Consider the following 27412-nt stretch of genomic DNA (forward strand, 5'->3'; position numbering starts at 1 on the left):
GATATTTTGACGTGCATATGTATAATGATCATTTTTGACGACCAAATGCCATTTTTTTAAAACTTTTTTTATTGAATCTCCACCGCTAAACCTGCTATCACAAACATATAATAATCAATTTACCATTTTGTGAACTTTTAAATCGGTTGATCCGTGTTCATAAAATCATGGACAAAAATTTGTATCCACACATGCATACACACACACACACATACATCCGTTTTTTTATAAGATGTGCCAAAATGTTCAAAATCATTTGAAACGTGAAGATAAATAAAATTTTTTTTTTCGATTTTTTGCGATTATTATAACTTACCCTACAGGAAGTTAATTATATAATCGGATATAATCGTACATAATTATGTACGGATAACTTGTAATTATGGGCGAATTGCAATAATTGATTATTTTATTAATCGTAATAGTTGCTGTTGCGATAATTAATTCCACTAGTGTGTATTTTGAAACTAATTTTGAAGACGTTTTGCCCCCAATTGCTTTGACTTTAAGTAATTATATTATAAAAACTAAAAACCAAACCAATTACATCGCAACAGATACCAAATATATTATAGATTTTTGTTCCTGCTATTTTTTAAAAAAGTCGCACCTTGTCCTGGTGCGCAGGCAGAATGCAAAAAGATCAGCACTTTCAGTTTTAATTTAAAAGAGATTTAATAGAATAATAATTACATTATTTAATCAATGCAATGCAGTTTAATTATTAGGTAAAACAATAAAATTAAAAATCATGATCTTGATATGTATTTTTAAACTAAAATAAGCAATTATCAACTTCTACTATCATAAATCTTGCTTTGGTACATATTTCTATTTAATTTATCATAATCAGACTCATTGTATTATGAAATACAATTATTACAAATATTGTGAGTACAACTTTTGTTTCAAAATCTATATTTTATGAGCACATATTTTATTAAGGATCGTCATAGATACAACCTTTATACGGAACATTGTCAGAAGAATTCATCATCAGAATTGGTATAGCTATTAATTTAATTTATCGTTTAAAAATGCATTTTTTAAAAGCTAAGGTGGACCTGTCTACCCCAATTACATATGTATAAGCTAGATGTTATATATAAAACTATAAAATCTAACTTAAAAATAATAATAATCATAAATCTCATAAAACAATTAAATGAAGTATAGTTAGAAATTATATTCAAGTATCGTAAAACTAAACAACTGTGCTTAAAAACAATAAGGCTAACAACGAAAAAAATACTTTTGTTACTTTGAGAATGTTACCGTTCATCTATTTAAGGTTACACATTGAAGGCGATAATGGTTACACAACTTTTTTCCTCTACTTTCAAAATATTATTGTTGAAAACATTCTAAATTTACTTGTTAGTTGGTAGATTTTTCATCCACAGATCTTTAAGCAGCGCTCTGCCCTATATATCATTTCCTACGTTATTAAATATTACTAACAATTAGATTCCGCACCTATTGCACAATGGAATAACCTTATCCCTATGTTTATACATACTATTGGCATATTCGTATGAGATTAATAATTGAAAACTAATAAAAAATTCAAATAAAATTTTGCTTACCTGTGATGTTGTGTATGGGTGTACAACACACCCTTCTCGCCATGGTATCTTAGTGGATCAGCGTCATTGTGAGCGTATATCCATAGCCGAACTGCTTCGCTAATGTGGAGCAATATCGTACATCGGAGCAGGAGGTGACGTCGGCGGATTGTGGTGTCGCAATGGAGTTCCCGCCTTTCCGACGTGACCAAGAGATATGGGCTGTGGGAAGGTCCGGGTCATTTTTTCGTCCACCTTTGAAAAAAGTGAAAAATTCAAAGAATTTTAAAATGGGTGAATAACAAATTATTTTTAAGTTCTTTTTTATTTTTATTTGTAATCTCTTATCGAAAAACTAGCTGCTGATTATTATAACAAATATTTTATTAATTTAAGTAAATTTTATTAGTTTAAGTTTTATTAATCTAACAAGGACAACCTCAAGTTTACTCTTCTGGGATTTTGATGAAACTTCACAGGGTGATAGAGTTTATAGTCAAACACCGTAAAATATTAATGGTGGTTTGATTATAAAAACTAATTAAAGATGCAAAAATTAAACCGCATGTAATATATTCGGATTCATAGATAAGACAGTTAAAATGATCGAGTTCAAATTCCGTCAGCTTATAATTTATTTTTTTAACTTATTTAATATTTGAATAGATACACATTTATAATTATTAACTTATTTCATATATTTTACGAACCAAAATTGATATAACCACTTCTCATAGTTCAATATTTTAAGGTGTTCGGTTTGTCTATAAACTGTATCACCGTGCAAAATTTCATCATAATATCAGAAGAGTATTGATTATTAACATATATATTTTTTTATTGAATTTTTATATTTTAATTTGAACATAGTCTTTACTTAATATTACACATGTTTTCCATATCTTATATGGATATCCGAAACTATTTAACTTCGTTTTCACACACTTTTTAGATTTTAACAAATTAGCTACAGGGGTTTACAACCTGTCCCCCCATCAGGGGAGCGCGTACATCTGTTTCTAGAATACTATTTTCGAAAAAAAAACAAAATTTTAAAATTGGTGTTAACAAATAAACAAAAAATAATTAGTTTTTATGCATATTGTTACATAATATTGCATGTGAATTTTGTCTTATAATATCAGTTGCAAAAATTAAGGGGGCGCAACAATTTTTTTTATTAGAGGAGGGGGCACGGTGCGAAAAAGTTGGAAACCAATGAATTAGCATATTTAGCACTCTCAATATTAGTTAACTCCAATCAAATTCAATTTCCAATACCATGTTTTCATATTCGGTATTACAATTTACTATTATATAGACAGTGCCAGGACTCGATCCAAAGAATTCTGTCGTGCCAGTCGGGCAAAATCGTCGAAAATTTAATCAAATTTTTGAAAATATAGTTTCTAATTGTAATAAATAATGCTTATTAAATAAAAATATAACTAATTTAAGAAATATCGTTTACTTCATCGTCACAATGTGTACCATGGCACAATATATTATATATTATAAGGTGGTCCATACTAGTGTTTGGAATTTGAACTACCGATTATTTGACTTTAAAAACGTCAAACAATCTCATTGATGTGACTCATATTTGAAAGTTTGGCATTTACGAAATGGGACGCTATTTGTGGCATCGTCGGTCCATTTTTCTTCGAAAATGAAGAAGGAGCCGCCGTAACCGTCAATGGCGATCACTACCGCGCAATGTTGAACAATTGGTTCTGTGAAGAAATTGCAGCTGAAAATTGGACGATACTTGGTTCCAACAGGACGGTGCAACAAGTCATACAGCACACGCCACAATCGATGTTTTACGCCGCATTTTCGAAAATCGAATAATCAGCAAAAATGCTGTCAAATGTCAATTGGCCACCAAGAAGCTGCGATTTGACGCCATTGGATTATTATCTTTGGGGAGCGGTGAAAAATAAATGTTATGCCAACAATCCAGAAACAATTCAAGACCTCAAGACCAAAATTCAAGCTGCTATTGCTGAGATAATGCCCGAAACAATCGAAAATGTACTCAAAAATTGGGTGGATCGAATGGGCTACTGCTAAGACAGCCGTGGTGGTCATTTGACCGAAATTATTTTTCATTAATAAATTTCATGAATCAACCTATTAAATAAATGTTCAATCATTAAAAAATATTGAGCCGTTTTCATTTTATAGCAAAATTAAACTCCAATTTTTAAATGGGCCACCCTTTATAAGAATTATAAATTGGCAAACTTGGACTTATATGTACTAATATATTAATAAATCAAATTGATTTGATTGATTGACTTATATCAATTATTACAATTATCATAAAATACAATTTAGCAAAAGGCAAAAAGTCGCAAGTTGAATTTTAATTCATACGCAGCATTTTAAAAATTAGTGGTTAAAATTATTTGTGAGAAGCGAAACCAAAGTAATAAAAGTGTTTCACAGTTGTGCTAGTTAAATTCAAGACAGATTATACCCACTTCTACAGAATGCAAATGAATATTTAGTCGTAATTTATTGGGTACACCAAAGAGAAATATAACCCTAGGAGATAACTATGTGATTTTATTACCTTTTTGCCATTGATCAGCCACGTGATATGCGGAGGCGGGTGGGCCGGCACCGACGTGCAGTTGGCTTCCAGCAATTCGCCCACTGTGTACTCACGGGCGCCGAATGTGATTCGCGGAGCGGCCGACTGCGGTACTGAAAGGAAAAAAATCATTGCTTATATAAATATACTAGCTGACCCGCCAAGCCTTGTTTTCCATAAAAAAGTGCGCGTAAGGATCACACGCGATTGAAGGTAAACTTATGTGCTACTGTACACAGTAGCAAATTTAACTTAAGTAAAAATAAATACATCATATAACAATTTTGAATAATGTTTATTAGTAATATGGTAACACTAGTCATGGACACATTTATCAGTTTCAACCATTATACACATTTATATAAATAGCATTAAAAATACAGGGTGCGCCATTTAGACCTGCGGTATTTCAAAGTTGAATAACTCTGTCGGTAATTATCAGATTTTGACAAATGAGCATGATTCTGAAACGTCATTTAGTGCCATTTTAGACATGAGTCAATACACACCGAAAGAACGCGCTGAAATCGTAACGCTTTACATTGAAAACAAAACTTTCGGATTTGGGGAACAGAAAACCCACACGTGATTCATGAAACACCACTGCACGATCAAAAAATTACTGTTTAGGCTGGAGTGTGCTCCAAAACCATCATCGGACCATTTTATTTTCAAAGTTGGAGAAACCATCGACGGCGCACGTTATCGTTGGATGTTGGCGCACTTTGTGTGTCCGCAAATGCGTGAAAAAGGCCTCACTAACTTTTATTTTCAACAAGACGGCGCACCTTGCCACACCGCAGTTGCTACGATGCAGTTTTTGCAGCGCAAGTTCCCGGGAGACGTTGTGTCGAAAAATGGTGATTTGGAGTGGCCGCCTCGTTCTTCAGATTTAACCGTACCTGACTTTTTTCTTTGGGGCTATTCAAAAAGCAAAGTTTATGCCAGCAAGCCGAAGACAATCGACGAATTAAAAGGTAACATACAGGCCGAAATAGCTGCTATAACGCCTGAAATGCTGGCCAATGTTATGCAGAATGCACGAAAAAGAGCTGCTTTTTGTGTATCAAATGAAGGTGGTCATTTAATCGACGTTGTATTCTAAACCTGGTTTGAAATAAATGGCATGAAATATCCTAAATAAATCTTGTTCATTTGTCAAAATCTGATAATTACCGACAGAGTTATTCAACTTTGAAATACCGCAGGTCTAAATGGCGCACCCTGTATGTATAATATTTAAAAACAATAATGTAATTAAAGTCATACTTCAAATATGACATGATTGGTTTGTCATTGTAATTAGCATTTAGAAATAAACCTTCATTAGAGAAATTAATGATTAATAAATTCTATAATATTCGTTGTATTCTATAGTATTCGTAACTGTGCTTGAAGAACTTCATGTAATTAAAATTTACATACATTCATTGACTGCTTGTATTTTTTTACTTTTTCGCTGGCGATATAATCTCATTCTTTGAACAGCTGTAATATCTGTCTTGCCTAAAAAATATTTTCCATTTTAATCACTTCAAAGATTTGTAAGAACTACGAATAATATAGAAATAATTTTTAATTAAATCAAGATTTGTACTACGATGTAACTTTAAAATGTTTATTTATCTATGCCTACTTCCTTGTTGATGCCGGTACGCATACAACGACAGAACTCTATTCACATACACGACGACTAATCACAATCGACTCGTATAGAAATAATATCATCGAGAGTGAATGACGAATCATTGGCACTTGACTCGGCCGTGACGCACTTCCGTTGCATTTGTACGGATTTACACCCTAGTCGCGCCTAAAGAAGTTTTACTTCAAAAATATTTCTAGTATAAAATGTTTAGTATGAAAATGACTATCTGATTGCAAATGTGGTACACATATAAATGGAAGAGGCAGATAACAAAAAATATATGAATAGTTTACACACTGCAAAGCACGCCACATATAAATGTCACTTAATAGTCTTAAGTACCAACCTTATCTGAAACTGATTATATATATATTGAATTTGCACATTTCAAGTTTCAAAAATTATATATAATAATTTAATACCTACTGCGCTTTTCGTTAATTCAGTGATTTTTGAATTACGAAGCAAATCCCGATAATCCAGTTTTAAAATATATTGTTATGATACCACATAATGCCCAGCGAATTGACTAAGATTCAAAAAAATATATTAGAGACTGAAAAGTTTGGCAGTTTTGCCGCAAATTTGTATGAAACCTAGTTTACTATCAAAAACTGTTGGTTTTTAGATTCTAATATTCTATCTCTCTATTTCTTTGCAAAAAATACTCTTTATGCAAACCATTTATCAACTATGTACGGTTTGTGCGCATCGGAAAAATGGAAGAGGTGGAAAACCCTTAATAAAAATAAACTGTTTTTTTTTTTAAGTTAAATTCATGCCTTATTATAAAGTCAGAAAAATATGAATTGAAATCCAGTAAAAAACACTCACTGACTGAAAATTTTTTCGATTGGTTATTTTATTATGAAATGCAGATTTGTGAAAAATTTGCAATAAAATTTCGAATTTTGTAATTAGCTTGAACTCCGCTTCGGACAACCTGACATCAAACAGCAGCGATGTCTATTTTTACTAGAAAATATAGATCAAAACTATGTTTCCAATTAAAAATAACCCATTTCGGGCCCTGATGTGTAAAATGGCAATGCAAAATCTCTCACACTTTTATAAACTTTTGCTAATTAAAATTTCCAATTTTATGAACCTACATCTTCCGATTGGACTCTATTTTATATTATAGCAACTACATTCCTTAAAAATGTTTAACTTCACGAGTTCAATCTTAAATTTTTTTATAAAGAATAGAACTAATAGCCATAATAATATTTCCGTTATTCTCTGCGACATTGTAATTGGATTGTATTTAAAACTTGTTATTTATGTTCCAGCACATATAAAATAAATCTGACGAACGTATGAGTTTCTCGTTTTTCTTTCCAAAAATTCACAGAAAAACATATTTCAAAATTAGCCTTGTCGTATATTATGATAAATTGCGCGTATATCTTTCGCGAAAAGAGTGAAGTTTAAATGAAAAACTCTTCAGGAAAATAGGAAATGAGTTTGGTAATTTACGACGTTGTAAAAAGACAAGCACTTAAAAACAGTTTCGGAGAAATTTTGAAACAAACTTTCAGATTTTATGGCTCCATTACTTTCGTATTTCGAGTTTAAATGGTACCGTAAGAGAGTTTACGTATGTAAGGAAAATGTTATTACGGTTTATTCAGGTGCAATAATGTTATGTAATTGAATGTGTATAATATATAAATTTACCAGGGCTATATCTCACGAATGAAATATGTAGTTATCACATATATTTTTCATGTATATACCATTTTATGAAGATATAACAAAACAATGAGAACAAAATAAGGTCCAAGTGTAAGTTTGTTTTGTTAGCAACATTTGATTACATTTTTTCAATATCATTATATTTTTTCAGCATCATTATATTTTTTTCAATATCATTATAACTAAGAATATTTCATCAAAATCATTCGTTGAAGTCACGCGCGTGTTATAATAAAAACGACAATTATATAAAAAATAATAGAATGAAATATGTAGGGAAATATAGGTGCAGTATGAAAAAGTAGGTTTAGGTTTATATAAATGATACAAATGTGAAGTATGTGTATAAATTTGAATAAATGAATAAATAATAACACACACACAAACACACACGTTATACAACTTCGTCCTTCTACTTTTTCTAAATATTTTTGGTAAAGAATTCTTAAATTTACTTGTATTTGAGATATGTGGTAGTGGACCTTTTTATTTACCTTATATATACAACTATAAAACTAGATTTCAACTGATATTTCGAGCGCTTTTTAGATTTGTAAAATACACGTATGTGCAGCATTTTTTTAGAAAACTAGACTAAAACTCTTTGATGTTAATTGATAATTACAAAGAACGGGCCGAATAATTTAAACAAAAATTATCAATGTAAATCCTCATTGATTTCCATCACACGGTTTTTCTATTTTCTACGTTTCCAAGAACACGTGAGTGAAATGCAAATTTTACATTCATGAAAACAAAACCTCAACTTGATTCGTAGAACAATTTAAAAGAAAAACCTAAATTATATACCAAATTTATGGTAAAAATAAAGTTGAACTAGAAATCTAAAATAAACTTGTTTTTAAGCTCTATATTCAAACTTTTAATATTCTAATTCAAAAAGCAAAACAGCTGCACGTAAGTTCATTTTCTTGTCAACATTTTATGCAAAATATCAATTATTAAATTCCAATTATCAATTTATAAATGAATGAAGTAAAAAATTTGCATACACGTTGTTAAAATGAAAATATTTGAAATATTACAGTTTACAGAATAGTACAATACTTGTGATATGAAAATAAATAAACTTGTTGTCTATTAATAAAAATATAATGTAGCGGCTTATAATTACGATGCACATGTAATTAGTAATGAAAATTACGTTATTATATATAATTTGCATAGTTTATAAATGTGAAATCATTTATTAAAATACTGCAAATTAGGCAATACAATTGTCAAAAACCATTGACCGTATTGAAATATGCTACTAAATATCAAAAAGTAATTGGAAATTAATTACAAAATCATCGGAAATAATTATTCCATACGTTTGAGCGGAATGCTTTTTTAATTGTTCGATTTATTATATTCATATATAGCGCATGATTTTTTCAATGTCTACGCGTATAAAAAAATATTCAAATGTTGATTATTTTTTTAATGGATAATGTATTATTAACCATTTCAGAATATTTATGAATATTATTAACTTACTAATAACAGTCAGTTCATGGTCGCTGGATGCTTTTGTGTAGATGGGAGTTTCGAGAGATACTTCACAAGAGTAGAGACCAGACGCCTGGATGTCCAAGTTCTTCAAAGCAACTTGATGAGCATTTGATCTCGACCACTGAAAAAAATACAATTTGATAAATTCGTTGGTATACGATAAAATTTAAATGTCACAATATTTTAAACATAGAATAGAATATAAAAATGTATTGATATTTTTCATGTTTTTTGCATAACAATCAGCACTTAAGAGTTTTAAGTGAGAATTCAAGAGATCTATTGTTAAGATATTCTCAGCACCGCGTCTTTTTTCAAGAAGCAAACCATAGGTTGCTTTACTTATATTTGATATATATTTTTAACTAAAATTGTTCTAAGAGCGATGATATATATATTTAGTTAAATACGACAATGTCGGAAAGACCTATTAAATATAAGACCTATTTTTCATAAAAGTGGATATAATAATTGCTTCTTGAAAAAAAGCAAGCTAGTTGGTTTGGTTAATTAAGTGGCGTTGTACTAAGACTTCACAATTTTAGTAAGAAGCCAGGCACTTACCATAGTACTACGAAATAAAATCATGAATAAATAAAATGAATATCATAATTTATTAAACATCCTCGATATTTTCGATTTAGTCATTTTTTGTATTACAAGCTAACCTATATGATTATTTGTGTTAATTCAGTTGTTAATTCATCTACTCCGAATATTTAACTTCCAACAATGATTCATAAATAGTATGAATTGTATATATTACTTATAATAATAAAAAGCTTATGAGAAATGAGTCATTATTTTTCTGAACTTAAATCAGACATTATACTTATTAAGAAAGAGGGTAATAAAAAATTACAAATGTATTAGATCCATACGATTCGGTTTAAATTCAAATTACAATAGTTTTGATAGAGTTAAACTGTATATATGTTATTAACAAGGGTGTTAAAAAATAAATAAATAAAAATTAGAAACTATGTGTACAGCTGTTAAAGTTAAAAACTGAAAACATTAATGGTTTGAATCGTATAATATTTTATAGATAGTTTTTCAAGTAAATTTCTTTTTTCTCAACTGAATATAATGTCGTTGTAAACCGAAAAGTTAAGATTTAATAATTTTGCAATTTTCAATTACCCAGTTTTTTAAATAGTGGTATGCCTGAACTAAACTATTTTTATAAAAGCTTTAATCAATTTAAAAAAAAGCAGTAGAGTAAGGTAGGGTACAAAGGTCCAGTTTGAATTTGAGCAAATGTATTGTGAAAATCAAATCAATTATATCACAACAAATAACACATAACCAGCAAACAAATATCTGACTATGTTCAATAAAACTCCCAGCTAATTGTAGAAGTTATTTTTTTGCCGTTTTTAAAAAAGAATTTTACAAAATGATAACTGCATTATTCAGCCGGAAAAAAACACTTTCGTTATGGATTTTCAAACATTGCCGTTTATTTCCCGTTAGTGCTGGCTGGTTATACATCTTTTACCATCTACTTACAAATTTTGTAATAAAAACATTTTTACTCGCTTAATAATACGTGTTAGATAGAGTGTCCGGCGTTAGGTGCCGTCCCGCGTTACATGACTTCCCCCTACATTGAAAGAAATGTGTTACAATTTTTTAAAATGTATCAAAAAAGTCAATTTTTACTAATCTTATTTGCTTGCAGACTTCCAATTTTAATTTGTTCAAAAATTGTATACCTTTATTTTTTGTTTGTAGAACAAACTATACATATGTATGCATGAATGTACACATATATAACCCATACCTATTATCTAGTGATCGTATTTCAACTGTGAAATTGATTGAACTCCTCATTTTATTGATCTCTCATTCTCATTAAGATTTTAATAACGTTTGACCGAACTGCGGCTGATGATTTCGTGAGAGAAACAAAGTGAAGCCAAAACTGGATTTAGTACGTAAAGTTTATATATTATTTTTATGCCGTTTTATTATTTCTAATATTATATAATAATGTTGAATGAATAAATAATAAAATTCAAAATATTTTAGGAGGAATATCAATGATCCTTTGAGCGACAAAACATGAAATTTACGTATAATATCATTTTGCAAACACGTCATGTCAACGAATTAATAATTATCAATAAGTCATACATATGCATACGATTGTACAGGCGTAGCTTTTAATTGTTTTCGATACATTATCGCATCTCATTTATATATAACTTGATAATAAATCAAAAATGCTTTGCATTGTATCAACAATATATTCAAAGCTCGCTTACATAACGGAATTATCAATTACTCTCAATAAACCCTTTGATCCCCATGCATTTATGTGTAATTAAAAGCATAATTAGTAATAGTTGAAACAGTTCATACATCATTTGAGCATAAATTAAATATTATCGGAAGGTAATATTATAAAACAAGTCAATAAACGCATTTGATTGTTTTCATTGATCATATCGGTTCATTAAATATGTTTTGTTTTTGATAGGCGGATTAACTGAATGTAATGGTGGAGCGAAATGAAAAGATTAAACCGACCGCCAAAATTACAAATAAAGAAATCGTTTTCTACTTCGTAGAATGGACAAAGATAGATCCTTACTGGACACGATACTGAAAGAAAACAAAATCGGTTTAGACTAATGTAGCAAAAAGAGTGCTTCTTATGCGAAAGAGACTGGGCTAAGAAGGATGGAGATGGTAAAGGACTTGCAGGAGAAAGAAATAGGATTTGAAAAACGGAAGTGTAATATATGTATATATAGGATAGGACGGGGCACAACCAATTTGACTTTCAGTAACTACGCTGCCTAAACTAAATGAACTACTTAGCAACACATGATAACATGTATCAAACAAACAACTATCTATTTTCAGTGAAATTCCAAAGTAACTCCTAATTATAAAAATATCTTCCTTTACTATTTTTTTTTAAATTGGTCATCTGTACCTTTTTTCCTCATGGACGGGGAAAGATAGACAGCCAGGGGGCAAACAGATCCAACGTCTCTTTCATTTTAAGAGATTTTATGAAATATAAGGTATATTATTTAACCGATATAAAATAGAAATTTTATGAAAACATTTTTTACAAACACTTCACAATATATAAACCTAACACTGATTTCGAAAATAATGTTCATTAGCAGTGGATGAACAACTATTAATTGTTTTTTTAACTTAATTTCCTTTTTTATTTACTATTTCTTCTTGTTTACATTTTTGCCAATGTAAAGGTTTGGTTAGTCATTTTTACCCTACCCACATGTAAGCTCTTTTAGAGATAATACAATAAAGCTGTTGAATCTAACTTATAAATAAAAATACATTTAATAAAACAATTAAATAATGTACGAGGTGTGTTCAAAAAGTACCCGGAATTACTAATAATTAAATTTCGCGGGTCTGGAGTGTCTGATTGTCAAAATTTTTTTTTTATTGTGTTGGTATACATGCCCCTAAAGTATGATGAAATTTTCAGCTATATTCACTGTTTACTTTGTCTGTGGTAGTCGCTAAGGTTCGACGTGTTTTCTGAGCTCGGCGATTTTTACAATGGAAGAATTGAAAAGTCAAAGAATTTGTATTAAATTTTGCGTAAAAATGAAATAAAGTGTTGCAAAGTGCAAAAATTCACCAGATATGGCTCCGTGTGACTTTTTCCTATTCCCAAAGTTGAAGAGACCAATGAAAGGACGGCGGTTTTCCTCGATTGAAGAAAATCGCTGAGAGTGCTCAAGGACATATCAAAAAGTGAATATCAAGGGTGCTTCGAAAATTGGAAAAAACGCTGGCATAAGTGTATTATATCTGGGGGGGACTACTTTGAAGGGGACCACATTAATGTAGACGAATAAATAAATATTTTTTTGAAAAAACGAAAATTCCGGGTACTTTTTGAACAGACCTCGTATACATAAAAATTATGTTCAGGAATCATAAAGTAAATACATAAGCTCAAAACCAAAAAAACTGCTTAAAAAATTTAGTATGAATATTGACACATTTTAGGTTATCTCCTGATAGAGACGTCGCAAAAATTTAGGGGTTTTCAATGTTGTTTTCAAGAGGATGATGGACCATTTTACCCGCGGATCTTTAAGTCCCGCTCTACCCAATATATTCATTATTATTAACCGTAGTAAATAATATCATTCATGATGTGTCTATTTCAGATCGTGTTATTTGATATGTACAGACTTTTCGGTTCATATTTTCTAAAAATAACTCTAATAATTGGAACAAACCGCAACAAAAAGTCTGAATCCAGGACAAATCTCGTTTGTAGAAAAATCCAGGATGCAAGGTAGAATTTCAGAACTGTATTATAATTATTTATTTAAAGTATGTAAGTGAGCTTTAGAACTTCAACCTTTCAATTAAAATTTGAATTATTTTCGATATGCCAAAAAAAATCTGAAAAATAAATTTGAAAAAAATTAAACAAAAAATTTCGAAAAAAAAATTTTGGAAAAAAAATTAAACAATTTTTTTCCCCCAAAAGCAATTATTTGCTCAAAACAAGCAGAAATTTTTTTTAATCATTCAATTCGGATGCTCATTTCTCTCAAAAACTCAATTTCTATTTTCTGCACTCTTTGCTTCGTATCTCCATAACGGCTGGACCTGCCTTTGCCAAAAACTAATCAGCACATTTCCCTATCAATAGGAATCGAATGTTTATTGAACCATTCAAATCGGTTGATCCGTGCGCCCAAAAACGTGAACAAAAAAATGCAGACACGAAACACACACACACATCCATTTTTTCTGAGGTATGCCAAAATGTTCAGGATCCTCTGAAACGTGAAAATATGCAAAAAAATTCATTTTCGATTTTTGGCTCATTACTATAACTTGAAGTTAATTAGAAAGCAAATTGTCATATGTTTCAGTTTTTCCCATACATACAAATGGTTACATATCACATGACAAATTGCTTACGCAATTCTAATGTTATACTAAATGTTTAATTGAATATGTAATTTACATAAGAGTATAGAAACGAGAAGGAAATCGATGATGATATTTGATTTTTCTTTTAATAAAATCTTTTATACTTTTCGAACTTTTCGTAAATTAGGGTAATGAAATCCACATGGCTACCACAAATTGGCACATATTGATCCCAAACCACCAATAACATCGGGTTGCATTAGGGCAGCGTTCGTTCAGGCGGCTAATACGTTCCAAACGGTTTGTTTCAATTACCTTCTCGGCGGAATGTTACACATACGATGTTAAGCCATTGCGGATCGAACGCCGTTAAATGTTGCACTCTTTTTAGATTGATCGGATATATCGGTTTTAGAAAAAGTAATTCGATAAGCTGACCCGATTCCTCCGGCAAGATGCCATTATTTAACGTATGACTTGATGCAGGTCAAGTGTTATGGGACTTCGTTCGTTCATCGGCTAATGATTCCGATCAAATAAGCTGCGGGATCTTTGACATTAATACAGTTGAAAACTGTCATTAGAGTTACAGAAATACATCTTCATTGCTATTAGATATATATTTAGCACAATATTTTTTTCTAAAAAAACCCACATATTTTTAATTTATAGGGTATATATCAATATATGGCAATAATTATAATTCGCTAATAGAAATACTACAATTTAGTTTTTCCAAAATTTTAATTTTTCACAAAAACAACAACCACAAAGCATTAAATACGGCTAAAAGCTTTAATTTTGCTTGAGTAATGATATAAATCTTTACACAGTTACGTAAATTTTCAAATAATAATTATGTTGTCAATAAAATCCTAAATTTTAAAAACTATGCAAAATTAATTAATTAAATATTGAGATTCATTAAAATTTTTAAAAATTCCAATCTCAACATTTAATTTTTCCAATCTCTAAAGATTTGGATTTGCTTATATTAAAGGCAAAAGTTACACTAAAATTTGTTTTTTTTAACATTTTTATATTTCTTTTCACTTTTACTACAGCAAACTACAATATTTTTCCATTGATATTTGTTAGTTAGAAGAAAGTCCCCTAGTGGCGAACACCTAAGGTTATTTATAAATAAATAAAAAAATATTCTACAAAATGTTTATTAAATTATGATTTATGTTAGATAACGAAGTTGGAAATCAAACTAAATTAACAAAACCGCAATCTTTGCTAAAAATAATTAATACTATCAATCAAACTTTGGTACAAAAAATATGATTTTAAACAATGGCACCTAGTACCGGTCATTCCAAAATAACCTGCATTGATCACATATGTAGCCATTTCCATACTTTGGATGTCTGCACATGTGTCGTTGACGAATATTTTTGCCCCTCATGTCCCCTTCACTTGCATTTTGAAACGAAAAGATTTATACTCGCTTAAATAATACGTGTTAAATAGAGTGTCCGGTGTTTGGTGCCGTCCGGCGTTACGGGACTTCTCCCTATTTAGGGGTTATAAACAATATATATCTATATATGTATAGGGTGTCTCAGACCTTGACGATAAGCCGAAAAAGTGACAGTATTGACCTTAACTGTTTTGTCAAAACTTATCTCACGTTGTTTGGAAGTTATGAGCTTTTAAGTGCAACCTAGAGCTTTGGTAATATTATGATCATATTTTGGTTATTGTGGTTAACTTCTTATAATTAATTTGTATTTAAACCTTGGAACCGTAACCGTGAATAACATTTCTCACAGTAAAAAATAATAATACGATTGTACCAAGGTTTCAAAAAATAGGTCTTTTTGTTGAACTATGAATTTTTTTTTCTAAAATAGTCGACTCTGAGAGGCCCTTCTCCAAAAAAATATACAAGTGTGTTGGCAAGTCTCGTCCAAAGTTGGCACATTTAATCAGGATTGTAAAATGGTAAAATACCTACTTGATTCTTCAATTATTGAAAAATTTCGAGTAAAAAAAAAACTTAAAAATGACTAGTGTAATAACATATAATGAAATGAGTGAAATTCATAAATCATATTGCTCTATTTTTCGTATTATTTTTGAAGATTAATTAAGATTAAGTTTCGATTGTATCTAGAAAATTGAAGTGCAAGTTTCGAGAATGCTTTTATAGTTAAGAACAAATGTAATTGTCTAAAATTTTGCTGTTAGTGGCATTATTAATATAGAGCACTACCAATCATCTTTAGAAAAATTCATTGTTTTCAGTCTTGTTTTTGAACAAATGAGTTTGTACCATGTTAAAGTTGATAAAGGGAATATTTATTTGCCACACTATTCGAATGATAACGTAAAATCGATGTCAATCTGTGTGATGTCAATTTGTGTCCTTAATGGGTGTTTTGAAATTTAATATTTTTTATCTCATGGGTGTTTTGTAATTTAATATTATTTATCAGTATTTGGTATATTATTATTACCAAGAATGAACATACAGTACAATACTGTATGTTCATTCTTGGTAATAATAATATACCATATACTGATATATCAATTGGAAGATGATAATAATATTTATAATATCTATTTTTATTTCTAATTCTCATTAGTTTATATAAATAATGTAATCATTTATAACTTTCAGTTTTGAAGCACTGTTGTTATATCGTAATATGAAAAATTGATTTTAATTTTACTAAATTATACTTTGATATATTGGCAATGCATTATTAATTTTTGTACCGTGTCGTTGCATATTAAATGTTGTCGGTGCATGTTCAGGCGCATGAACCATACAGGATTATATGATCAATATTTTTAATATATTAAGTCAATCTACAAACAATTTTATGTTTTTAATCAAATTGTATCAAAACAATAAGGTATAAGGTACATATATAAGATATATATAAGGTATAATGTATAAGGATCAGAATATACTAAATACTCGAACGATCCAAAAAAAAGTTTTGCATTAAACCTTTACGCAAAGTTAGTATTATTAACATGTGTGCGAGTATTATTGAAAATTCAAAACTATTTTCATGAAAATATTAATTCTAAGCAATTAAATAATAAGCTCCTCTTCTTCCCATGAACGGCATTCAATAGATTTCTTTAGTATAAATTTAAATGCGACATTAGTGATCTTATAAGATTGATCCTAGAACCATTAAGTACTAAATTACCCTTATCAAAGCTATAAAATAAGTGCCTACTAAATAAATGATAAGCGATCTTATTCTTTAACTTGCGTGTTCTTGAAAAATTGTTTTTCTCCTTCTGATACGGTTATATTATCATAGCCATAGTATAAACTTATCTACTAGACTTGGAAATAAACAGGAATTTTAATATCCACGTATGAATAATAGCTCTTATTAGTTTCGATAAATAACTCATTTACGAATATTTTTACTCAAAGAAGTTTAAGTGCCTCTAAAATATTTTATAATATATATTTCCATTTCCACATTTTTAACACCCCGAAGGAAAAGTTTATATTTTGATTTAAAATAAAAAAAGTATGAGTGTGTGTATCTTTTCACATTAACTGTAAGCCGTATTGTAATTCGGCATACTTATAAATCACTTGTAAATTGTAATATTGATTTCATATTGATTATAATAATATAATATAAATATAATATAATATAAATAAATGTAGATTATTTACACTTGTCGGGAAGTTCATGCAAATTGTCTTAAGAAAAAAATTCACTCACACCTAGTTTGTAGCTTCAGTTCTTTACAGTACAAAACTTTGAAGTTTGTGGAATATACTTGACATAAACTATCAAACATACCATATATGGGGTAGAACAAGGATTAAAAGTTCGCGGGAAAAAGTCTACCACCAATATCTCAAAAACAAGTAAAGTTAAGAAACTTTTAACAATACTATTTTAAAGTAGAAGACATAAGACGTATAACCATCACCTTCATTCTTACGACGTCCATATCGAGAAATACGGCAACCTTAACAAAAGTATTTTCTTTCGTTGTGAGCATGGTTGTTTACTTTACGAGACCTTAATATGATTTTCACGTATACGTTGTTTAATTGTTTTATGAAATGTATTATAATACATGTATTAATAATTATCAATTTTAAGTTAGTTTGAACAGTTTGTTTTATTTAATCACTGTAAAAGCTTTCATGTGAGTGGGTAAAATGGACCAACTGAATCTTTATCCTGGCAAAAGTATAAACAATAAAAATAGTAAATTAAAATAAAAAAAACAATTTTATAAGACATAATATAAATAAGTTGTTATTCCAACTCTGCTGATAAATATTTTTGTCGAAATACCAAATCAAAGTTATGTACAATTATCTCTGTGAAAAATGTAGCCATAAAATAAAATTTATATATTATATTGGTTGAGTAATGTAGTTTTTCGTAAAGTCCCTTTAAAATTATTGGACCTACTTGTCCCCCGGCCGTCCCATTTTATCGCGCCTACGGAGTAAAATGTACGAGGTGACAAACTTTTGCAAAATAGCAAAAAAGCACGCTTCTACAACTATGAATTAGTTAGGAGATTTACTGAACATAGTCAGATGGTTTGTTTAATATACATTATAAACTTCCCGTAGGGCAAGTTATAGTAATCGCAAATAAATCGAAAATAAAATTTGTTTTAATCTTTGTGTTTCAGAGGTTTCTGAACATTTTGGAATACCTTAGAAAAAATGGATGTATAATGATTCAAATAACATTCGATTTCTATTTATAAGAAGACGTGCTGATTAGTTTTTAGACAGGTCCAACTGTTTCAAAGATACGGGACAAAAAGTGCCAATAATGGCAATTCAGATTTCAAGGAAACAGAGCGTCCGATTTCAATAATTAAAAAAAAACATTTTACTTATATTGACAAATTAAAAAACTAATTTTTGGGAAGGCAGGTCAAGCTGTTTCGGAGATCGAGTAAAAAAGTAAAAAAAATGCATTCGGCGTTCAAAAATATTCATTAGGCATATGTATATCAAATTATCAGGTGGTTTATTGAGATTTTAATAATAAGTATAAATTTTGTTTCTATTTCTATGGGTTCCATAACATTGTTTTTCGTTAGACTGTAACGCAGTGCTTACGCGCTTTTATATTTCGCCTCTACGCAGCTAAAGAAACGCCATTGCTTTGAAGAAATCTTAAATTTTCCAAAATATATTGAAAATATTTTTTTTGCAAAATTTTCAAACTTCTCAAAAATCTAATTTTTTCAAAGATTAAAAAAAGGTTTTTTTTATAATTTGATTTTTGGTACGGAAAGTTCCATCAATTTGCCTTAAGGCATGATGCCATACGCCACTAGTTTGTAATATGATTGGTTGGGTTCTCACAATATAATTGCTCAATGTCAAATTGGATCTTGGGAAGAACAAATATAAACATAGGTAACTAGCAGAAAGAGCGAAAATATAGAGAATTGAAATGTGATATACGCGCCATGAAAAGATATAAAAATAGATTGTAATATATTATTGCAGAAAGTTGCGCTGGCGTGTACGTCTTTATATATGAATTTACGCGTGTAAGGTGAACGTACATAGGTGTAAGCATCAGTTTACGAATTTAAATTTTCAGTACGTTGAGCCGTGGCGAAGTTAACAAATCGCCGTAGCTTGCACGGCGCCGTAATCTCGTTCAGGCAAGTATTCATAGTTGACTCGTTCGGCGGGTTTGTGTGTCTATATATGCAATGCATATTCATGCTGAAGGGGCGCTCGCCTGCTGACGGAATATTCATCGAAATATGATAACGTTGTAACACAGCAGCCAAGTTCCTGCCCGAAGGGCATTCTATCATTTGACCTGCATAAATATAAACCGAGCTACACCGGACTAGATTTAGAGCAGGTAAACATTCAGTTGCTTACTTTTTTAAAAGCAGAAATTTAGCTGTTGCTACACGTTAAGCATTTCTTATCCGAGAAAAAGCAATATTATTATTTACAGAACATAATTTATGAGTCCTATCGGCTGTTGTGATGATACTTCCTGACGACATGGGTATTTAGAAAGCAACCCAACGGTTGGCATATGTATCAAACCTTGGTCTCCACCCTTTAATATAAACCGAGATACACCGGACTAGATTTAGAGCAGGTAAACATTTAGCTTGCTTTTTTAGAGCAGAAATTGAGCTGTTGCTACACGTTTAGCATTTCTTATCCGAGAAAAAGCAATATTATTATTTATAAAATATAATTTATGAGTCCTATGAGCTGTTGTGATGATACTTCCTGACGACATGGGTATTTAGAAAGCAACCCAACGGTTGGCATATGTATCAAACCTTGGCCTCCACCCTTTAATAAGAACCGATATACACCGGACTAGATTTAGAGCAGGTAAACATTAGTTGCTTGTTTTTTTTAGAGCAGAAATTGAGCTGTTGGACATGTTGAGCATTTCTTATCCGAGAAGAAACAATATTATTATTTATAGAACATAATTTATGAGTCCTATGAGCTGTTGTGATGATACTTCCTGACGACATGGGTATTTAGAAAGCAACCCAACGGTTGGCATATGTATCAAACCTTGGCCTCCACCCTTTAATAAGAACCGATATACACCGGACTAGATTTAGAGCAGGTGAACATTAGTTGCTTGTTTTTTTAGAGCAGAAATTGAGCTGTTGGACATGTTGAGCATTTCTTATCCGAGAAGAAACAATATTATTATTTATAGAACATAATTTATGAGTCCTATGAGCTGTTGTGATGATACTTCCTGACGACATGGGTATTTAGAAAGCAACCCAACGGTTGGCATATGTATCAAACCTTGGCCTCCACCCTTTAATAAGAACCGATATACACCGGACTAGATTTAGAGCAGGTAAACATTTAGTTGCTTGTTTTTTTACAGCAGAAATTGAGCTGTTGGACACGTTTAGCATTTCTTATCCGAATAGAAGCAATATTATTATTTATAGAACATAATTTATGAGTCCTATGAGCTGTTGTGATGATACTTCCTGACGACATGGGTATTTAGAAAGCAACCCAACGGTTGGCATATGTATCAAACCTTGGCCTCCACCCTTTAATAAGAACCGATATACACCGGACTAGATTTAGAGCAGGTAAACATTTAGTTGCTTGTTTTTTTTTAGAGCAGAAATTGAGCTGTTGGACATGTTGAGCATTTCTTATCCGAGAAGAAACAATATTATTATTTATAGAACATAATTTATGAGTCCTATGAGCTGTTGTGATGATACTTCCTGACGACATGGGTATTTAGAAAGCAACCCAACGGTTGGCATATGTATCAAACCTTGGCCTCCACCCTTTAATAAGAACCGATATACACCGGACTAGATTTAGAGCAGGTAAACATTTAGTTGCTTGTTTTTTTACAGCAGAAATTGAGCTGTTGGACACGTTTAGCATTTCTTATCCGAATAGAAGCAATATTATTATTTATAGAACATAATTTATGAGTCCTATGAGCTGTTGTGATGATACTTCCTGACGACATGGGTATTTAGAAAGCAACCCAACGGTTGGCATATGTATCAAACCTTGGCCTCCACCCTTTAATAAGAACCGATATACACCGGACTAGATTTAGAGCAGGTAAACATTTAGTTGCTTGTTTTTTTTTAGAGCAGAAATTGAGCTGTTGGACACGTTTAGCATTTTTTATCCGAGTAGAAGCAATATTATTATTTATAGAACATAATTTATGAGTCCTATGAGCTGTTGTGATGATACTTCCTGACGACATGGCTATTTACAACGCAACCCAACGGTTGGCATATGTATCAAACCCTGGCCTCCACCCTTTGAGTACAAAGTCAAAGCTTTAACCACCAAAAAAGCCAACAAGAAACTTATTTTTATTGCATTGCTGCCTCCTTCAATATATTTTTACTGCAACTACTTATTTCTGAATGAACTGCACTTTGAAAATTGTATCAAATTAATTTTTATTAAATAATTTTCTTATTACGCAAAATTATCACTTTTTAGGAAATAATAGTATATTAAATGATTTCTTCTCCGTAAAAGTTAAAAAATTAATTCTCCTAAATTCAAGCAATTTTTGTAAATCATCTTGTATGTTAATCATCATAAATTAAAGTTTATATGTATGTCCTACAAATTTATTTACAGATATTTTTCGTAGAAAAAGTTATAGTAATCGCAAAAAGTCGAAAATGAAAATGTTAGCATTTCTTTATCTTTCAGAGGTTTCTGATCATTTTGGCATACCTTAAAAATGGATGTAATAAATTGATGTGTGTGTGCGTATGTTTGGATACAAATTTTCGTCCACGATATCAAATTAGTTTTTAGCCAAGACAGATCCAGCCGTTCCGGATATACAGAGCAAAAAGCGCAAACTACCAGTATTTGAAAGAACGGAGCATCCGATTAGAGTGATTCAAGAAGCATATTGCTTGTGTTGACGGTGATAATTTATTATGCTGTCGTTCTTGTAAATAAATATAAATAAATCTCGTCGCCGAAATATAAGCATTTATATTATATTAGATTTATAAAATATGACAGTATTTATAATAACTATTTAAAAAAAATTAAAACAATTGTTTTTACTCATTGATGAATTTTTGTTGATGATTATTTTTATTTCGAAAATGTTTAATTATTGTAAGGAAAGTTCCAGCAACTTGCACTAAGGGATAGTGCCATGCACCACTTTGACTTTGTAAGTTAAGATTAAAGTTGCTGTACTAAGAACATACATTATAAGAAATATGCTAATATACTTACTAGACGTTGTTTATGAGATATAAATATATTGCACCAAAAAAATTATAATGCCGCATTTTGATAAAAAAATATACTATTCAAAAACATCCCATACCCACGTTAAAAATCCATGTTAATTAATACGCTGAAAGGCTGATGCTGTTATAGACAGGACTGCGCATTTAATTAATTTAAACTCAATTTCAGTGTTTGAAACCATTTGAACTCAACATAACTAAATTTAACTAACCCTTTCACAACAAATATGTTCCAAATACTTCATAGAGTTTAAATATATTTTATAATAGCTGAAATACGCTCGCAGCAAATAGACAACTGCAAACTATTGTACCTAAAATATATCTTTGTATAAAACAATTCGCAACTAATTTAATATCTTGTGATAGAGTAATATTTTAAAATTATGAAATAGTCTTTAAAAAGTTTTCAGTGTCCTGATTTTTATGGATATGATAAAATTGCGAAAATGTGTTCAACTACATCATATACAATGAAGATTATGCATACTTTATTTTTTTTTCAATTTAAACTTACCAAGTTTCAATTTCATCAATTAATTGTCATTATTCACTTATCACTATTTTTCATTTTTTTATTTAGATAGCACATATAATTAATTTACGAATAAAAGTAAGATTTAATTAGATATATTTTTCAACTTCTGAATTTAGTGCAATGCATAATAATGATTAACAATAGACGTTTCTTTCTTACTGATGTTATTTTCAAAAATGTATAATAATCTGCATTTATAGAAAAGGTTTCTGGCTACGACTTTATACCAACACGTCTACGAGCTCTTTTTGAATATTGTAAGTATAATACAGAGATATATGTGTACGTGTGCACGTAATAAATTCTCACCTGACTTTGTGTGCCTATGAATATAAATCACAACTTTCGACCCACATAGTATATTTACATTTGTTTGCGATTTTTCTATTATGATATACTTTTGGTAAGTTAGGAATACTGTTTGCTAATATTGCGAAAGTGAAAAAGATATTATTATTCATTTCAGATAAAGCTGAATATATATATATATATATATTAAATTTTTTATGTAATTTTGATGTTGAAATATGTGAGATTCAGTTATCAGGGCAATACATCAATTAAAAAAATTGTATGACTTTAAAACATTTTTATTTTATCCATACGTTTCGACACATAGTTTTGTGTCATCTTAAGTGGACTATGTAATTGTAATAATCCTAATTATTTCTTAATTATAATTGTTCACAATGCACAATGAAATCAAATCTTGTCACTTTAAATTGAACAATATATAAATTTTAGAATAAGTTATTTTATGACATTGAAAAGTACATCCCGCTATTCTGGATTCCGATGCAAAAGAAACTATGTGTCGAAACGTATGGAAAAAATAAAAATGTTTTAAAGTCATACAAATTTTTTAATTGATGTATTGCCCTAATAACTGAATCTCATATATATATATATATATATATATATATATATATATATATATATATATATACTAGATGACCCGACAGACGTTGTCCTGTACCCATGTCTACAATTTTTAATATAATATACTAATATTTACCGTTTACCTAAAAATAATAATTATTGTTTTCTTAATACTCTTCATGCCAAAATGCATATATATTTATAATATTAACGTTGTTAAATGTAGAACTGCTTTAAATAAAATAATGAGTCTCAATTCACACACTATATTGAAAATTGAAGTCTTTTAAACAGTATAACATAACCATAACCATAACATAACACTGGTACTCCATGTTAGATTAAATTAATTTAATTTTTTATTATTTAAGATATCCAAAATTGCATCTTAAACTTCTCCTAACCGATATCGTGAGGACCGAATTGTAGGTATTCATCTTTACTTTCCCATTTGTTGTGTTATAAAGTGAAATTTTTACGAATTTTGAAAATATTGTGGAAAGCTTAGTAAAAGATGCAAAAAAATTATATATTGAAAAAAACTATATTGAAAATTTAATATCCGAATCTAGTGTTGGCGCCCCCTAATGCGTGCACTCGTATTTTTCGCATGCATCGCATTAAAGGTAGGACCTGCCCTGATTAATACTCAATTGCATATTTTAAGTGAATTATATTTATCATATCCTGTTCATATGTGTTTCATTCAATCTGCCATACATATACTGTATTTTATATTATTAATTAAGGAATTATATTATAATTTCTGGCACATCTCAGCTGCTTTTTAGCAATAATAATTTTAGCAATTTTATTTTTCTTATTCATAATCATAAATTTATTATACATGTTCTAATATTGTCTAGATTCATAAGTAAATTGAAATTTTTGGCAGATGATTGTTTTCATTTGTTTTCAGTGCAAGCAATGGCATATCGTTTTTTACAATTTTTCCCATGTATTTTTACAATATTGCACATGCATCCCAGTCACATACATCATAGAAAATTTCTTTAACAAACTTCAGAAAGATGTCTCAAAATCCGCATTATCGTTTAGAAAGACTATACTGTGAGTGCTTGTAATTTAATATGAACTTTATATAATAGCAATAAAGCTCAAATTGATTCTACGTTTTAGGTAGAAAACGTTTGTATGAGAAAAAGAAATGGCTGTTTTTAGGGTTTTCCTGGCAATTAATCGATTTTTTGTCGCCGTAAGAACAATCCTTGGACACAACCATCATTTTAAAAAAAGAATTGGCCCAGGCGTTGTTGAGTTATGCACTTACCAACGCATTTTGCGATTCATTTTTAAATATAAGAATACATAAAAAGCGCATTTACAAAAAAGATAAAAATACCTATTTAATTTAAAAATTAAATAATTGTATCCATACATACACCCCATTTTTCTGAGGTATGCCAAAATATTCAGAAACCTGCAAAACGTGAAAAAATGTAAAAATTTTCAATTTCGATTTTCAAACGATTGCAATAACTTACTCTACAAAAAGTTAATAACTGGTTTTATATTAAAATTCTTTCGACTTGTGAAACATAATACATATACATTCACACCTTGTATAAAATAGTAATTTCCTTTAGTAAATTCTATCTAAAAGTAATGTTAGTTATAAAGAAAATACATTAACGGCATTAACCGCAAGTTAATATTTCTCGTAGTAAGTCGTGTATGAATTTAAATTCCCACCGCGGGCTTGAAACCGTTATATATATAAACGAAAAGATCGTTTTATCTCAACAAAAACGACTTTAACAACGGTCCTTCGTTCTGTATTCTTATGCTGTAACGCCCGAAGCTGTTAATAACGTTAAACAATATCTTTTATACGTTAGAAGTGAGGGGCTGCTCTCGCGCTGTCTTTCTTTCAAAGAAACAGTGACAAATGTTCTTGCACGCCCCCATCGTAATGTAACATCCCGGTAGAGTTTTACTCAAATTGTTAAAAAAAAATTAATATAGTCATTTGTATTGTTACTCGAAATTTTTCAATGATAAAATCAGCAAGTATTTTACTATTTTACAATCCTGATGAAATGCGTCAACTTTTGATAAAATTTGCCAACCCACTTTAGTACTTTTATTTTAAAGAAGCGCCTCTCAAAATTCGACCGATTTTAAACGTTTTAATTACATAGTTTAATAAAAAGTCTAAATTCTTAAAAGCTTGGAGCAATTGTGTAATTATTTTTTACTGTGGTCCTAACAATGTTATTTGCGATTACGATTTTCAGTTAAAGTTTAAATGAACAAAGTTAGTAAAATTAACCACAATATCCAAAAAATGGTCATACGTACACCAAAGCTCTAGGCTGCACTTAAAAGCTCAGAATTTTCAATCAACGTGAGTTATTTTTTTATATTTTTTTCAGGACATTTAGGGTCAATACTATCACCCCTTTCGTTCGCGTTGACGTTAAGTTATGGGACACCCTGTATAATTAAATAATAAACATGTATTAATATATTTATATGTGCATAAACCAAATATATATATGTACGATTATAAAACGTATTTATTTATGCGCTTCTTAACAAAGATATTCAATTTATTCACATGAAGGCCTCTTAACTCTTCATAACGAACATCTTTTTACCATACTTTATGAGCACAATTAGTTATAAAAATATTAAATTATAAACCATAAAATAAAATTTAAAAGATTTGTAAGTATAAACTCATGCCTGACAAATTTTATGCCAAATTCATCATGATCATCATTAAAAATATTTTAAATACATTTTTTTTTTATTTTTCAGCGAACGCATATCGTGTTTCATTGTGGTATGTGTCGAAACAAAACATTTTTGCAATATTTAACAACTAATGCGTCTTTTAGTAAATTTTTGTTTACCTTTTTGCTGAACGATAACACATATTTTGTTCTCAAAGGGTTGTCTCGAAGGTGATTTTATGATAGTTTTATCTTAAGTAGAAATAATAGAAGTAATAATAATAAAAAAAAATTCCATGTAGTTTGAAATTTATAAACTTTGTAATAATTAGTAACAACTCAATAATAACTTTGAATAATTTTCAAATAAATAATTGCTTTTACAAAATATTGTTAGAAAGAAATTCAAAGAATAAAAAAGTTCTAATTATAAGAAGTGTTGATTAATTTTACATATATTTTGCCATTTGAATATTGATATGTTTATACAATATATTCATTCAACATTGCTGGTAGATGTTAAACTCGATTTAATGTAGCAGATTTCCTATTACTTATCATATCGGAGTATATAAGCGAACAATTTAAAGTTGGAAACAGTTTTTTATTCATTCATAT

The 27412-nt window shown here is 29.8% G+C and overlaps 2 protein-coding genes across 2 annotated transcripts in view; both read right to left on the bottom strand.

Annotated features, from left to right (window-relative positions):
* LOC113374969 overlaps positions 1-1629 on the bottom strand; it is a 13637-nt gene extending 12008 nt beyond the window's left edge. The window contains exon 1 of the mRNA XM_026614925.1: positions 1587-1629. Coding sequence (XP_026470710.1) covers positions 1587-1629 — 43 coding nt within the window. The remainder of the gene's footprint in view (positions 1-1586) is intronic.
* A 56-nt stretch (positions 1630-1685) lies between these two features.
* LOC113374971 overlaps positions 1686-27412 on the bottom strand; it is a 54724-nt gene continuing 28997 nt past the window's right edge. The window contains exons 2-4 of the mRNA XM_026614926.1: positions 9011-9146; positions 4144-4277; positions 1686-1820 (exon numbers count right to left, since the gene is read on the bottom strand). Of these exons, the coding sequence (XP_026470711.1) occupies positions 1686-1820; positions 4144-4277; positions 9011-9146 (405 nt within the window). The remainder of the gene's footprint in view (positions 1821-4143; positions 4278-9010; positions 9147-27412) is intronic.

This window comes from Ctenocephalides felis, unplaced genomic scaffold, assembly GCF_003426905.1.
Source record: "Ctenocephalides felis isolate EL2017-DRISC unplaced genomic scaffold, ASM342690v1 CF-g0.4_SCAFFOLD_01886, whole genome shotgun sequence".
NCBI classification, from domain to species: domain Eukaryota; kingdom Metazoa; phylum Arthropoda; class Insecta; order Siphonaptera; family Pulicidae; genus Ctenocephalides; species Ctenocephalides felis.